Here is a 12,500-nt window from a genome sequence, read left to right as displayed (position 1 = left end):
CCAAAGAATACTGTGGGATTATCTTGTGCATTTACCTTAATGAGCCTGAGGCCATATTTCATCATCTTCTTCATATTCCATCATCTTCAGGGTTATTTGATAGACAGCAGTGTGCACTAAAAGTACACTACTCTAGTTTAACGTGTCTGTGTGTGTCTGGCACACTATCTTGTGTGAATCATTAGATGTTGGATTGCTCTGATTCCCAAAACCTTGACTGCCAAAACTCGTGCCGGGAGCGTTTCCTCAAACAAGCCTCACACACAGAGCGGGACAGAGGAGATCACACACACACACACACACACACACACACACACTGATACATGTACACGCAGTGGGAAGAGGCCAGAATGAGTGACTGAAATCAGTTCATATGTCATTATTCCCGCTGAGCACAATATGTTATTAGTGGCGTATAAAGTCAATCATCACTAGTACTAGTGCTGACAGACAGTCATGTGATCAAACCCTGACAACAAATATTACAGTTCAGACAAACAATTTACACTTGATGGATAATAAAACAGCTGGAAAAACCCATAGACGCAGACTGAATGAAGTGGATGAGACCAACATCCAGCATAGTATCATTTTAGTGAAGGAAAACACCTCAGAAATCCTGTTTGTTATTGCTGATGTTTTGATTAGCGATGTCGCGTCCTGTGGTTTGTGTCTCTTGTTCCTCTGAGACTCTTCTAAGTCGGGCCCGTTGTCCTCTGTTTTTCTCTCCTGTCTGTCTCCTCTTTTCTCCATCTCTCAGAGCAGATACGGTGTAGGAGGTGTTAGGCTGTACAGCGCTTTCCCCGTGAGACACAACCCTGAGGAGAAAAGACTGCCCTCTTCAGGGGTGAGACCCGACGCTCTTACCTTCTTCAGCTCTGATCCAAGCAGCTAGCAGACCAGAAACATACATGCTAGCATCAGTGCTATAGCATGTACTGGCAATGCAACATGTGCTAGTTGTAAAATCGCACTGTTACTGTTTGCATGACATCGTTTTTCTTTTATGCTTTTGAAAAGTTTGCATGCAGGCGACATCGCTGTAAAAAAGACTCCGCAAACGTGACTGAAATGCTATGTTATGTATTCCAATGCCAGTAGTTGGCGCTGTGACTTTGTATAAAAACATTATGTGCCTGTGCACATACACATTCCTGTAGACGAAATGCACAATAAGCATGTGCATGACCTCACCGTTTTCACAAATTTGCATTTTTGTATTTTGCATGGAAAAGATGAAGCTAGCATTTTCAAAAACGTACACTTTGACATGTGCACGTTTTCAAAAGTTTGCATTTTCAGGCCCCCAAAACGCCGTTGTTGTTTATATATATATACAGTAGCACTTATATATTGTTGCTCTTTTGTTAGTATTGACTGCTTTTTTTTGTTGTTGTTGTCCTCATTTTTAAGTCGCTTTGGATACAAGTATCTGCTAAATGACTAAATGTGATTTATTAACGTATTTAAAAAATCCGTTTTTAGTCAAAAACTTTCATGTTAACACTTCGTATTTCTAATTCCAATCCACAACACAACAATAACGATAACTAAAGAGTAAAAATATAGTTGGAATTTCGATGGGATTTATTTCTGTCCAGCTGATTAATAATTAAAACACTGACAGCCAATCAGAATCCGCCATACTTCAAAGAGTACAAACATTTAAAGTGACAGATGAAAAAAACAACAGTGCGCGGGTTTAATAAACAGAACGTTATTGTCCGTTGGTGTGGTTAAAGAGTTATTGTTTAAGTTATCGTTTTTTGTGGCAATGAGCCTTAAGTCTTTAGCTTCCTAACTGAAATTAAACCTCGCTAGTAATTGGCTTGTAATATTCTGCCTAGTCAACAACTTAAACAAACAGCGATTGAAGTCGAGAGTTGTACATAAACTAATGATGCAATGCTTCAGAATCTAGGTAGAATAATCAGTTTTGATTAAACTGTGAAGTGGATTAATAGTTGTTTTTAAACTATAAAAGTATTTATAATCGGCACTGGTTTGCTAATGGTGCTCTGTTAGCAGCACACTAGGTTTGGATCAGGGCTTTCTCTAGCGCCCCCTGTTGTCTGAGCATGACTCTGTCTGTCTGTTTGTCTGTCTTTGGTGGTTTGTGGTTCTCTGAGGGTCACATGATGAACCAAGAGTCCCTAAACATCCCCATAGGGCCACACTTCACACTTCACACCCACCATAACCTCCCACCCACACACACACTACAAGGTGAACTCCAAGTCTGAGCCAAAACCGAACAGTCAAGAGTAACTCAGATGGTAAAACCACGACACTGAATGATTACCATATTCATATCCTGGTACTTTTTTGGTGCCATTTTTTGTTAGTGTTGTAATATTTTATTATTTAGAATATTTTAATATTTCAGTAACAGTAAGCAAAATAAATAAATAAATGTTTATACAATGGTTTTTAGACATGTATGGTGAAACTTTTGTACTATTTGCATTTTTGGATGGATGTTTGGTATATGCTATTTATCTTCGTACTGACATAATTTAAGTTTTTATAGTTATATTTAATTTCCTGTTTTATAATTTTAAATATTTTAATATTTTAGTAATAATAAGCACTAATAAATAAATAAAAATATGTAAAAACCAAATGGTTTTTGTGCATGTATGATAATACTACAGTACCAATTTTTAATACAAGCATTTATTAGTGAATAAAATGTAATTTGGATATTGTTATTGCTATTTTTCTTTGCATTCACATTTTTTTGTGCTATTTTTAATATATTTCAAATATTGTAATATTTTAGTAATAATACACACCAAAAGATCATAAAATTTATGGTTATACTATGTTCATTTATTTATTTTTCTTCACATTAAACCTCATTCATGACTCATACATGTGCAGATTGATATCTGTGTGTTTATGAAACCAAACCAAACACTTTTATGAAACTGTACATCATAATTTACAACAACAACAACAAAAAGTATTTAAAAAATATATTTTTCAAATTATATTAACAGAACAAGATATGTATTATAGTGCATGTGTTGAATGCAGTGTAGTATTTGGGATGCACGTGCACATAAAGTCATTTTAGTATCACCTTTAGATGGCAGGCATCGTTTTATCATGTTCACATGTGGTGCAAATGCTGTAAATGTTCACACACAATCACCCTCAAGAGTGACTCACTATCAAAAGTGAGCACATTTGACTCAGAATTACCTAAGTTTCCTTTTTCACTTTCCGTTACTTGAAAGGACATAAGTATTTAACAAAGTAAAACACGTCTGACTCACTGGAAAAACACGAACCGTGCGCGCCCGCCGCTTTTGTTTTCAATTGATCTACTCGGCACATTAACTGAAAATGTGAAACTATGGAAATAAAATAGTTCCAAAACATGATGAATCCTCTGCTGCAGAAGCTTTTGGTTTGGAATGATCTTCTCGTCGTCCTGCTTTGACTGAATACCGTTGTGTGCGATATTGTGGGCGGCTTCTTTTTAATTAGAAATGAGATGGTATTGATGTTCCAGAAACTGGCATCGTAAATCATTTATCAGTGCTGGAGATCTAACAAAGCAGCTCACGCTCCGGTCCTTCCTCATCCTATCCATTATCTGGGTTCCCACGGCCAGGGAAAAACCTGCAAATAATTGTAAAATGTTGATAGGGTTTTTCCAGGCTTGAAAGATGCTATACGTGACCCTGGACCACAAAACCAGTCATAAGGGTCAATTTATTTTAAAATTGAGATTTATACATCATTTGAAAGCTGAGTAAATTATATTTCCATTGATGTATGGTTTGTTAGTATCGGACGATATTTGGTCGAGATACAACTATTTGAAAATCTGGAATGTGAAAGTGCAAAAAAAAAAAATCTAAATATTGAGAAAATCATCTTTCAAGTTGTTCAAATTAATTCTTAGCAATGCATATTACTAATCAAAAATTAAGTTTTGATATATTTACGGTAGGACATTTACTTAGCTTCATGGAACATGATCTTTACTCATACATAATGATTTGTGGTATAAAATAAAAATTTAATGACTGCATCATTATAAAAATGTAGAAAATTTAGTATATTAATATTCAAACTTGTATTTGGTGAGGCGTTGTGTATTTAGTTATTTTTTATTTCGATTTTTTTGTTGTTGTTGTTTTCAGCCAAAATATCAACAAATTCTTAAATCAAGAAGGATTTTCTAGACATGTAAAAATGTAAACAAAATAAGTGTATCTCGGCCAAATATTGTCCGATCCTAACAATTCCATACTTCAATGGAAAGCTTATATATTCAGCTTTCAGATGATGTTTAATGTAAAGATCTAAATTTCAGAAAATTGACCCTTATGACTGCTTTTGTGGTCCAGGGTCACGTCTAGCGTCTTTCAAACCTGGATATACCCTATCAACATTTTACAATTCCTTTAAAGACAAAATTAAGAGAGTTTTTTTTTAATAATCTGCCATTATTTCAAGCAGAAAACAAGATTTGTTTTTCTTTCCCCATTGGCAGATTTTTTGCTTGTTATGCTTGATTTTTCTGAAAACAAAACAATGATTTTTACATGTCTAGAAAATCCTTCTTGATATTTGTTTTTTTGCAGTGAGTTAGTTAAAGTTTTCTCACAGGAGTCTCGACACGTACATAAATAAAACTGAAAAATATGATATTTTTACAATGCCCGGAGTTCTGAGGAACGTTCTAAAAAAAGACAGAAGGGGGGAAAAAAATTATCTTTTTTTTTTTTGCTCAGTTTTCCGGATGCGTACATGCATTTACATATGAATGGTTTAAAATTATCTGCCTTTTATCAAGCGTCTCCTCAGCCGCCTTTTAAGAAGTCTAACCAAACCATGGCATGAAGGTTGAGCTCTGAACAACCACTTTAACAGCTCAGAGAGGAAACGTGCCGTTTCTCCTCGACCCGTGCGTCAGGTGTTGTGGTGAGGGGAGGGGAACGAGGTTTTAGGCCTTTGTTCGGTATCTTTACATCTCGACACACAGGGTTCAGTTAAAAGTTGGTTCAGTTAAACATCCGCTCACCCCCCCGCACACACACACACACACACCCTCACCTTTCAGCTTCCTCTGGAGGTGATGAACACACACACACACACACACACAGATATTTTCAGAGAGTTTATTGCATTAAAACCGACAGGCTTCTCTCTCTCACTGTGAGTCTCTTTCCCTTCTTCTTTCACGTGGTGCCAGAAGAGAAAGTTATTGCTCTAGAGACTTAATGGAGTTTAAGTATCAGCTTAAGTATCAACTATCTCAGATGTTTGTCCCAAAACTATTAAATCTGTGGTATCTGAGCACAGTTTGAGACATCGGTGAGATCTCTTTTGAGAAAACTGTAACATTACTTTTTTTAAAACAAACATAGCAAACATCTGTTTTTTTCGGAGTTGAATTTAATTATTTAATCTCATCTCTTTTGGTCAAACGAAGCTCAGTTATGTCTCAATGTCATCTCATCTGAAATTTCTAGGAGAAATAAACACAAATGAGTCACTAGCTGTCATCCAGCGATAATACAGAGCTATAAAATTAATTTGGAGCATCTCAGATCATTTGGTGATTTATCCTACATCTATTTTGTCTCGGATATATCTTATAAAACTTTTATGCCAATAGTCGTCGTTTATTAAGATGATAACACATCTATAAAACGAATGATTGTACCAGCTCAGATCATTCGATGAGAAAAGATTGAACTCATATTGAGATTTTTGACTTTCGACTGCAGGTTTTCGATTTATATCAACATATCTGAAGCAGTTGAGATATTAATGAGTTTTCTTCACAGTGTTTTTCCTCATTTGCTGCTATTTGATGTGTTAACATTAAACACACATCGAGGTGTCGACACTAAACCATCTGAAGACGACAGGGTTAGACAAATGCGATCTCAAACTTCCCTCCTCTGCTAAATATGCGTTAATGCAGTGTTTTGATGTTTAATCCATTTCTCAATTGATGCCAATTTGTGGTTCTCATCTCTGTAATCCTGACTATAATCTCATGTGATACGGATTTATGGGCATCCAAACACAATAAACTGCTTTCAGTAGACGATCGCGAATAAAACTATGCTTTTGCTTTTAATAGACAATATATTTACAATTCATTAGTGCATGTTATTGTATTGTCCAATAGTTTAAATAGATTAAATACTTTTAGGAACATACATGTACTCTTCTGCTGATGTAAACAAAGCCATATAAATAATATTAACAAATAATATCACAGTTTAATGTCTGAATCTCTCAGATCTGAATTAGCTTTGGGTTAAATGACAATAATTTAAAAAAGAGTGAATTTTTTTTAATGCACATTTGTTAATTAAAAAATTCTGGTATTATAAGTAAAAAAAAAAAAATATATATATATATATATATATATATAAAATAATATATTGTTTATTCATTTATTTGATAATAGTGTAATACTTTTGTTAGGAGTCCCTGTAAAACAAGGTTTTAAGGTGTATTTTTTTTAATGAGACTGTGTGTATGCTATTTAAATTGGCAGCACAACATGTGTTTCTGATACTTGAGCTTTAAATGAGACTGAAATAAAGCCTCATAATAACAGCCACAGCTGGAGCTCATGAATTGTTGGGAGACTTGAATTTGATTAGCCAATCAGAGAAGACGGAGGGCGTGGCCAGATGTGTTGTTTCTGATAATGCATCTGCAGTGAAGTGCATTGAAATACATTTGTGTCCCTGGAGCAGAAAAGCAGTCTGAAGTCTCTGGGGTTTATTTGTAGCAATAGACAAAAATACATTGTGATTGATTTTTCTTTTATGCCAAAAATCATTAGGATATGTTCCATGAAGATAATTAGTACATATCCTACCGTAAATATATAAAAACTTCATTTCTGATTAGTAATATGCATTTATGCATATGCAAACTTCGTTTTGGACAATTTTAAAGATGATTTTTTCAATATTTAGATTTTTCTGCTCCCTCAGATTCCAGATTTTTAAATAGTTGTGTCTCAGACAAATATTGTCCTCCAAAAAAAATTGATGCTTATGACTGGTTTTGTGCAAAAAAAGGGTCACATTTATATTTTTCTGTGTATTCGTTTGTTTTTATGATAAATTGGTTGAGGAGGTTTTAACACGGTCCGTTCCCTTTTTTTTCAAGTCGTGGTCCATCTATGAATCAAGTGTTTGCTATTAATGCTTTACTTTATCTGAAAGTCTAAACACATCCAATTATCATAATTCAGTGACACACACTCACAGTAATTGTGTTGTGCTGCACATGTGTTTGTGTTTTCATGTAATCATCAGATCCGTCGTCCATTTGTCTCGTCTGTACGTTTAATTCGTCCTCATTTGTGAGAAGCGCTCTGCCGCAAAACCTGACATATTCCTGCTCTCTGTTGTTCCTTTCTTTCTCCCCCTCGCTTCCTCGCCGCCTGATTTGGAAAGACTCGCACAGTCAATTACGCTGGAGTTTGAGAGATGGAGTGCGCTGGGGTTGCCATATTTTTGTATGATATTAATATTTCATAAGTGCCATTCTCAGCTGAATATCTAAGAGAGAGCGCCTATTAGATTCGGCTCTGCCAGAATATTATTCATTCTCCGGAGAGGAGACGAGCACCGCTGGCTGCCGTCATTACTGTTCTGGCAACAACTGGATTGTTTGAATAGTTCGGTCCAAGTTGGCATGGACTGTGTCGCGTGTTGCCAGATTACAGTAACTGAGACTGAACCAAAGGTCAGAACCAGAGCAAACTGACATGTGAATGCGAACTAGATTGAATTGCATGGAAGTGAAGTGTGTTTAGCGGTTTAATTAAGCACCAGAAGTCATGCAAACATCATTGGTGTGTGTGTTAACTGTATCGACCAATCAGCATCCAGAATGATTGATTAATTCTGAATGCATTTGAGAGCTAATGCATATTCTACACCAGTGCACAAGCAGCCACTATTCAACTAATATAATATATAATATATGGCTTTTTTAGTTAATATTTTAGCTATTAACTAGACTTTTTATTATATTACTGTTTCTGCTGTTTTGTAAAAGCAATAAGCCACTCATAATTGTGCATGTAAATTTACTTTATTATCATGGTTGTTTGCATCGCTTATTGCTGTTTTTGCATCACGTTTAAAAAGTTTCAAATATAGTAAGGTTCAAAAGTTCAAGGCTGCTTGTGAAATATGCTTCCATTTTCCATTTGAATATAAATTTTTAATCACAGATTATTCTGTCAGCAGTTTAAGTAAAAAGTTGAAGTAATAAATGCATTTTAGCGTCATGAACAAAACCCGGTGATCATGTTCTCAAGCGTAATCTGAGATGCTTTTCCAAAGAGCATCATTTAATATTTATAATATATGGCATGTATTAAAATATTAATTTTTATATTTATATTTTTCAAAGTCATAAAACTATATAAACTCACTTACATTTGATTAATCATACATGATTGATTTTGATATTATTATGTTATATTATATTGATTATTATACATTGATATTTAATATTTACAATTTATGTTATATTTTAATCAACATAAAAATGTACAGTATTTATATTTCTAAAATATTATATATTTTCAGAATCCAAAATTTATTTTATTACGGTTTATTTTTTATAGGTTTAAAATTACTTGGTTACTTGCATTTGATTAATCACATAAAAATAATGCTGAATATTGTAATAAATAATATTTATCATTTATAGTATATATTTATTCTTATAAAACATTATCCTATTTATTTTTCTATAATATTTAAATAATATATATATATTTTTTAAAGTTTGAATTTAAGTTTAAGTTTAAATTCTACTTTTATTTTCAGAATCCAAAATCTGTTTATTTCTTACGTAAAGGTTTAAAATAACTCTAGTCACTTGCATTTTATTAGTCACACAAAATGCATATTTAATATTTATAATTCATAGCATATGCTTATAAAACCTAATAATGTAAATAGCTCTATTATATTTATACTTCTCATTATCCTTAACATTTTAGGATTTATTTGCAAGTTTAAATTAACAAAAGCTCATATTTTCAGTGTGCTCTCAGACTTTTGCATCCACTGTAGAGGAGTCACTATAATCTTATATTCAGATTTCTATGGTGCAAACAAACGTTGTTTAGCACACACACACACACACACGGACTTCACCAAACCCAGCCGTTTTAATGAAGTCTGGAGCTTTTTTCTAAAATTCAGATGCTCTCTGCCATCTTTCTATTAGTGCACTGTAAATATTACATGAGCTTTGGATATTACTGGCTTCGGCATGCATGCATTGTGTGTGTGTGTGTGTGTGTGTGACCATATTATTTTATTGCAGCATTCCTTGTTTATTGCTACAGCACATGACCTACTTCCAGCCTTCTGTACTCGGCTCGAATCTCTCCGACGTGCCCTTCATCTCAACGGCCGTCCCCGCAGAACAATTACACGGCAAAGGGGCCCAAATGAAGATGTTTGTACTAAATAGCACGTGTGTAATTAAGCACTAATGAGCTCTTGTCACTACGGAATGTGCAATTAGACGGGTAATGGAAAAGCCTGGCGTGGCAGACGTGCCGAGAGAGAACGAGAGAGAGAGGAGATGGACGAATACTAGTCATACCTGTCCTGTAGTATGTGTACCGTGCACACCGCTCTGCATGCATTGGATGACATTTGTCAAAATGTGCAATATGCATTAGAACTGTAAACCACATGCGATGCACTTTCCGTTTGCAGACGTGAAATCAATCACAATCGCTGTGTGAAAATGTGTGATGAGAATGAAAAGCATATTAGTGCTTGCATTGTTTTTTGTGTGTAATGTATACTATTCTAACATGCTATTTAAAAGATAGTACATACTGTGCAGTATGGAAACACAGAAGATGAAACGCAGAGACACAGGTCATTTTAGTGGAAGCCACATGAATTAATGTTTTATTGAATCTCTGAATGTTTTTAAATGTATGCTCACATTCAGAGATGTTTGTAGTCGTGTCTCTTTCTAAAGGAACTGGCCTTGAACAGAAAGGTGTAATATAATATGAGCTGTGTTAATAGAGTTAATGATCGTCTGTGAAACGCTTTATAGACATCAGGATACACACACACACACACACACACACACACACGTTTCCATGTTTTCTGGGGACATTCCATAGGCGTAATGGGTTTTATACTGTACAAACTGTGTTTTCTATCAAAATCAAAAATATATCAAATTTATAAAACATTTCTGCATTTTTAGATTTTCATAAAACTCAATTCTGTTTGATTTATATGCTTGTTTCCTCATGGGGACCTAAAAATGTCAAATTGTATTGGTATTACTATACTTGTGGGGACAATTGGTCCCCATAACGTGATAAATACCAGGTATACACTAAAACACACACACACACACACACACACACACTGCATTTACTTGATCAAAAGTAAATTGTAAAATATTTTTACAGTTTAAATAACCGTTTTCTGAGTGAATCTGTGTTAAAGTGTAATTTATTTCTGTGATGCTCCGCTGTATTTTCAGCATCATTCCTCCAGTCTTCAGTGTCACATGATCTTCAGAAATCATGAAAATTTGCTGCTCGAGAAACATTTCTGATTATCATCAATGTTGAAATTGTGTGACATTTTATTTTTCAAGATTCACAGATTAATAGAAAGTTCACAAGAACAGCATTTAATTGGAATAGAAATATTTTGTTACATTTGAAAAGACTTTACTGTCACATCGATTTAATGCATCCTTGCCAAATTAAAGTATTTATTTTTTTAAAATAAATCATAATGACCCCAAATGTTTAAACGCTTTATTGTGTATATTTCTGTGCACACGTGTCTGAATGTAAAAGAATCTGCAGATAAGGGGGAAATCTTTTAATCTTCCATTATAACTTCACACCACCCCCACACACTCTCTCTCTCTCTCACACACACACACACACACACACACACACACACACAGTGAAAGGGTATAATTTCTGAAGATGTCTATAGTGCGTATGGATATATTTGCATCTTAATTAGATGTGTGTGTTGGGGGGGTCAGATATGCTGGTGCGTTTCTAGAAGAAGACGATCAACAAAACTATCAACGCTGCCTTTAGTCGTGTGTGTGTGTGCGTGTGTGTGCAATGAGATGCTGTAATACTGTATTATTGATGCTGCAGTTTGCAATCTGGAATATATAAATGCATGATAACTGTTTAGTTCTATCTCTCTCTCTCTCTCTCTCACACACACACACACACACACACACACACACACTCATATCCATATAATATGCATGTGGGGGAGGGAGGTCTTCACATTGGAAATGCTCTACGACCCCCATCAGCTGTTTGACGGCTTTGTCATTATATGCCGGTCTAATAACACATTTTCTGAGAGGAGAGTGTGTGTGTGTGTGTGTGTGTGCACGCATGTGTGTGTCTCTGCATGTGCGTGTGCTTTTGTGTGTGTGTGTGTGTGTGTGCATGTGTGTGTCTCTGCATGTGCATGTGCGTTTGTGTGTGTGTGTGTGTGCATGTGTGTGTCTCTTCATGTGCATGTTCATTTGTGTGTGTTTGTGTATGTGCGAGAGAAAGATGAGGATGCACAGAAAGAGAAAAACTCTCATCCTCTCTGCATGTGTGTGTGTGTGTGTGTGTGTGTGTGTGTGTGTGCGCGTGTGTGTGTGTGTCGCTGCACATGCTCTGATCCATTTATGAAGAATGTACAGCAGACGATACACTAAATACATGTGAGATGTCATGAACTCTTTCCCACAAAACACTGTCATAAAGTTAAATGTCATCTACTATGCAATTTGCACTTTGGTTGCACTTTGAATTGATGCTGACATGAAGATTTTTACGGCTGATAACTGATAGGATCGAAATCTCTATGATGTCCCACAACCAATCTCATCGCCTACATGAATAATGTTTAAATCAATACGTTTAGCCTTCTCATAAACGCAGCTTTTGCATTAAATCTCTTAATATTTTTATAAATAAAAAATACAAATATGCATATAATACAAAATATATAAAGATATACAAATCTATGTAATGGTATTATAAAATCAATAAGGTTTTATGAATCCGATGCTGTATGTTAACTGATATTTTCTGTTGAATTTCTGGTATCGTATTGATTCCTGTGGTTTTAGCAAACACCGCACTGACGCACCTCTTGTTTTGGGTTGTTTGTCTGATATTTGTTGTGTTAATATGTCTGTTGCTCGGTTGTTTCCAATAATGTTTTGTCTGGAGAGTGATTATGAAGCAATAACGATTAGCAAGTTAATTGAGTCCTTTCTATGTCTTCAGAGTCATAACAAGAAGAAAGGCTTCCTCTGCGTTCCTCAGATTAGCCGTTCGATGGTGTGTTTTTATATTGTACGTCAGGATTTGTTAATAAAATGTTTTCTGTCTCGTCTCTTATATTTGACAGCTGTCAGAGCTCATAAGAGAGAGGCTCTGACAGTGTTTGGTTGCATTT

The 12,500-nt window shown here is 35.0% G+C and overlaps 1 protein-coding gene across 3 annotated transcripts in view; it reads left to right on the top strand.

Annotated features, from left to right (window-relative positions):
* LOC113101987 (TOX high mobility group box family member 2-like) overlaps window positions 1-12,500 on the top strand; it is a 112,500-nt gene that overhangs the window by 40,361 nt on the left and 59,639 nt on the right. For 2 of the 3 annotated variants that reach the window (XM_026265721.1, XM_026265719.1), the window contains exon 2: window positions 761-847. The exons of the other annotated variant lie outside the window; for it this stretch is intronic. In XM_026265721.1, coding sequence (XP_026121506.1) covers window positions 761-847 — 87 coding nt within the window. The remainder of the gene's footprint in view (window positions 1-760; window positions 848-12,500) is intronic. 3 annotated transcript variants of the gene reach the window in all.

The sequence above is a fragment of the Carassius auratus genome, chromosome 6, assembly GCF_003368295.1.
Source record: "Carassius auratus strain Wakin chromosome 6, ASM336829v1, whole genome shotgun sequence".
In the NCBI taxonomy this organism is placed as follows: domain Eukaryota; kingdom Metazoa; phylum Chordata; class Actinopteri; order Cypriniformes; family Cyprinidae; genus Carassius; species Carassius auratus.
This window is presented reverse-complemented; position numbering and strand designations above follow the sequence as displayed.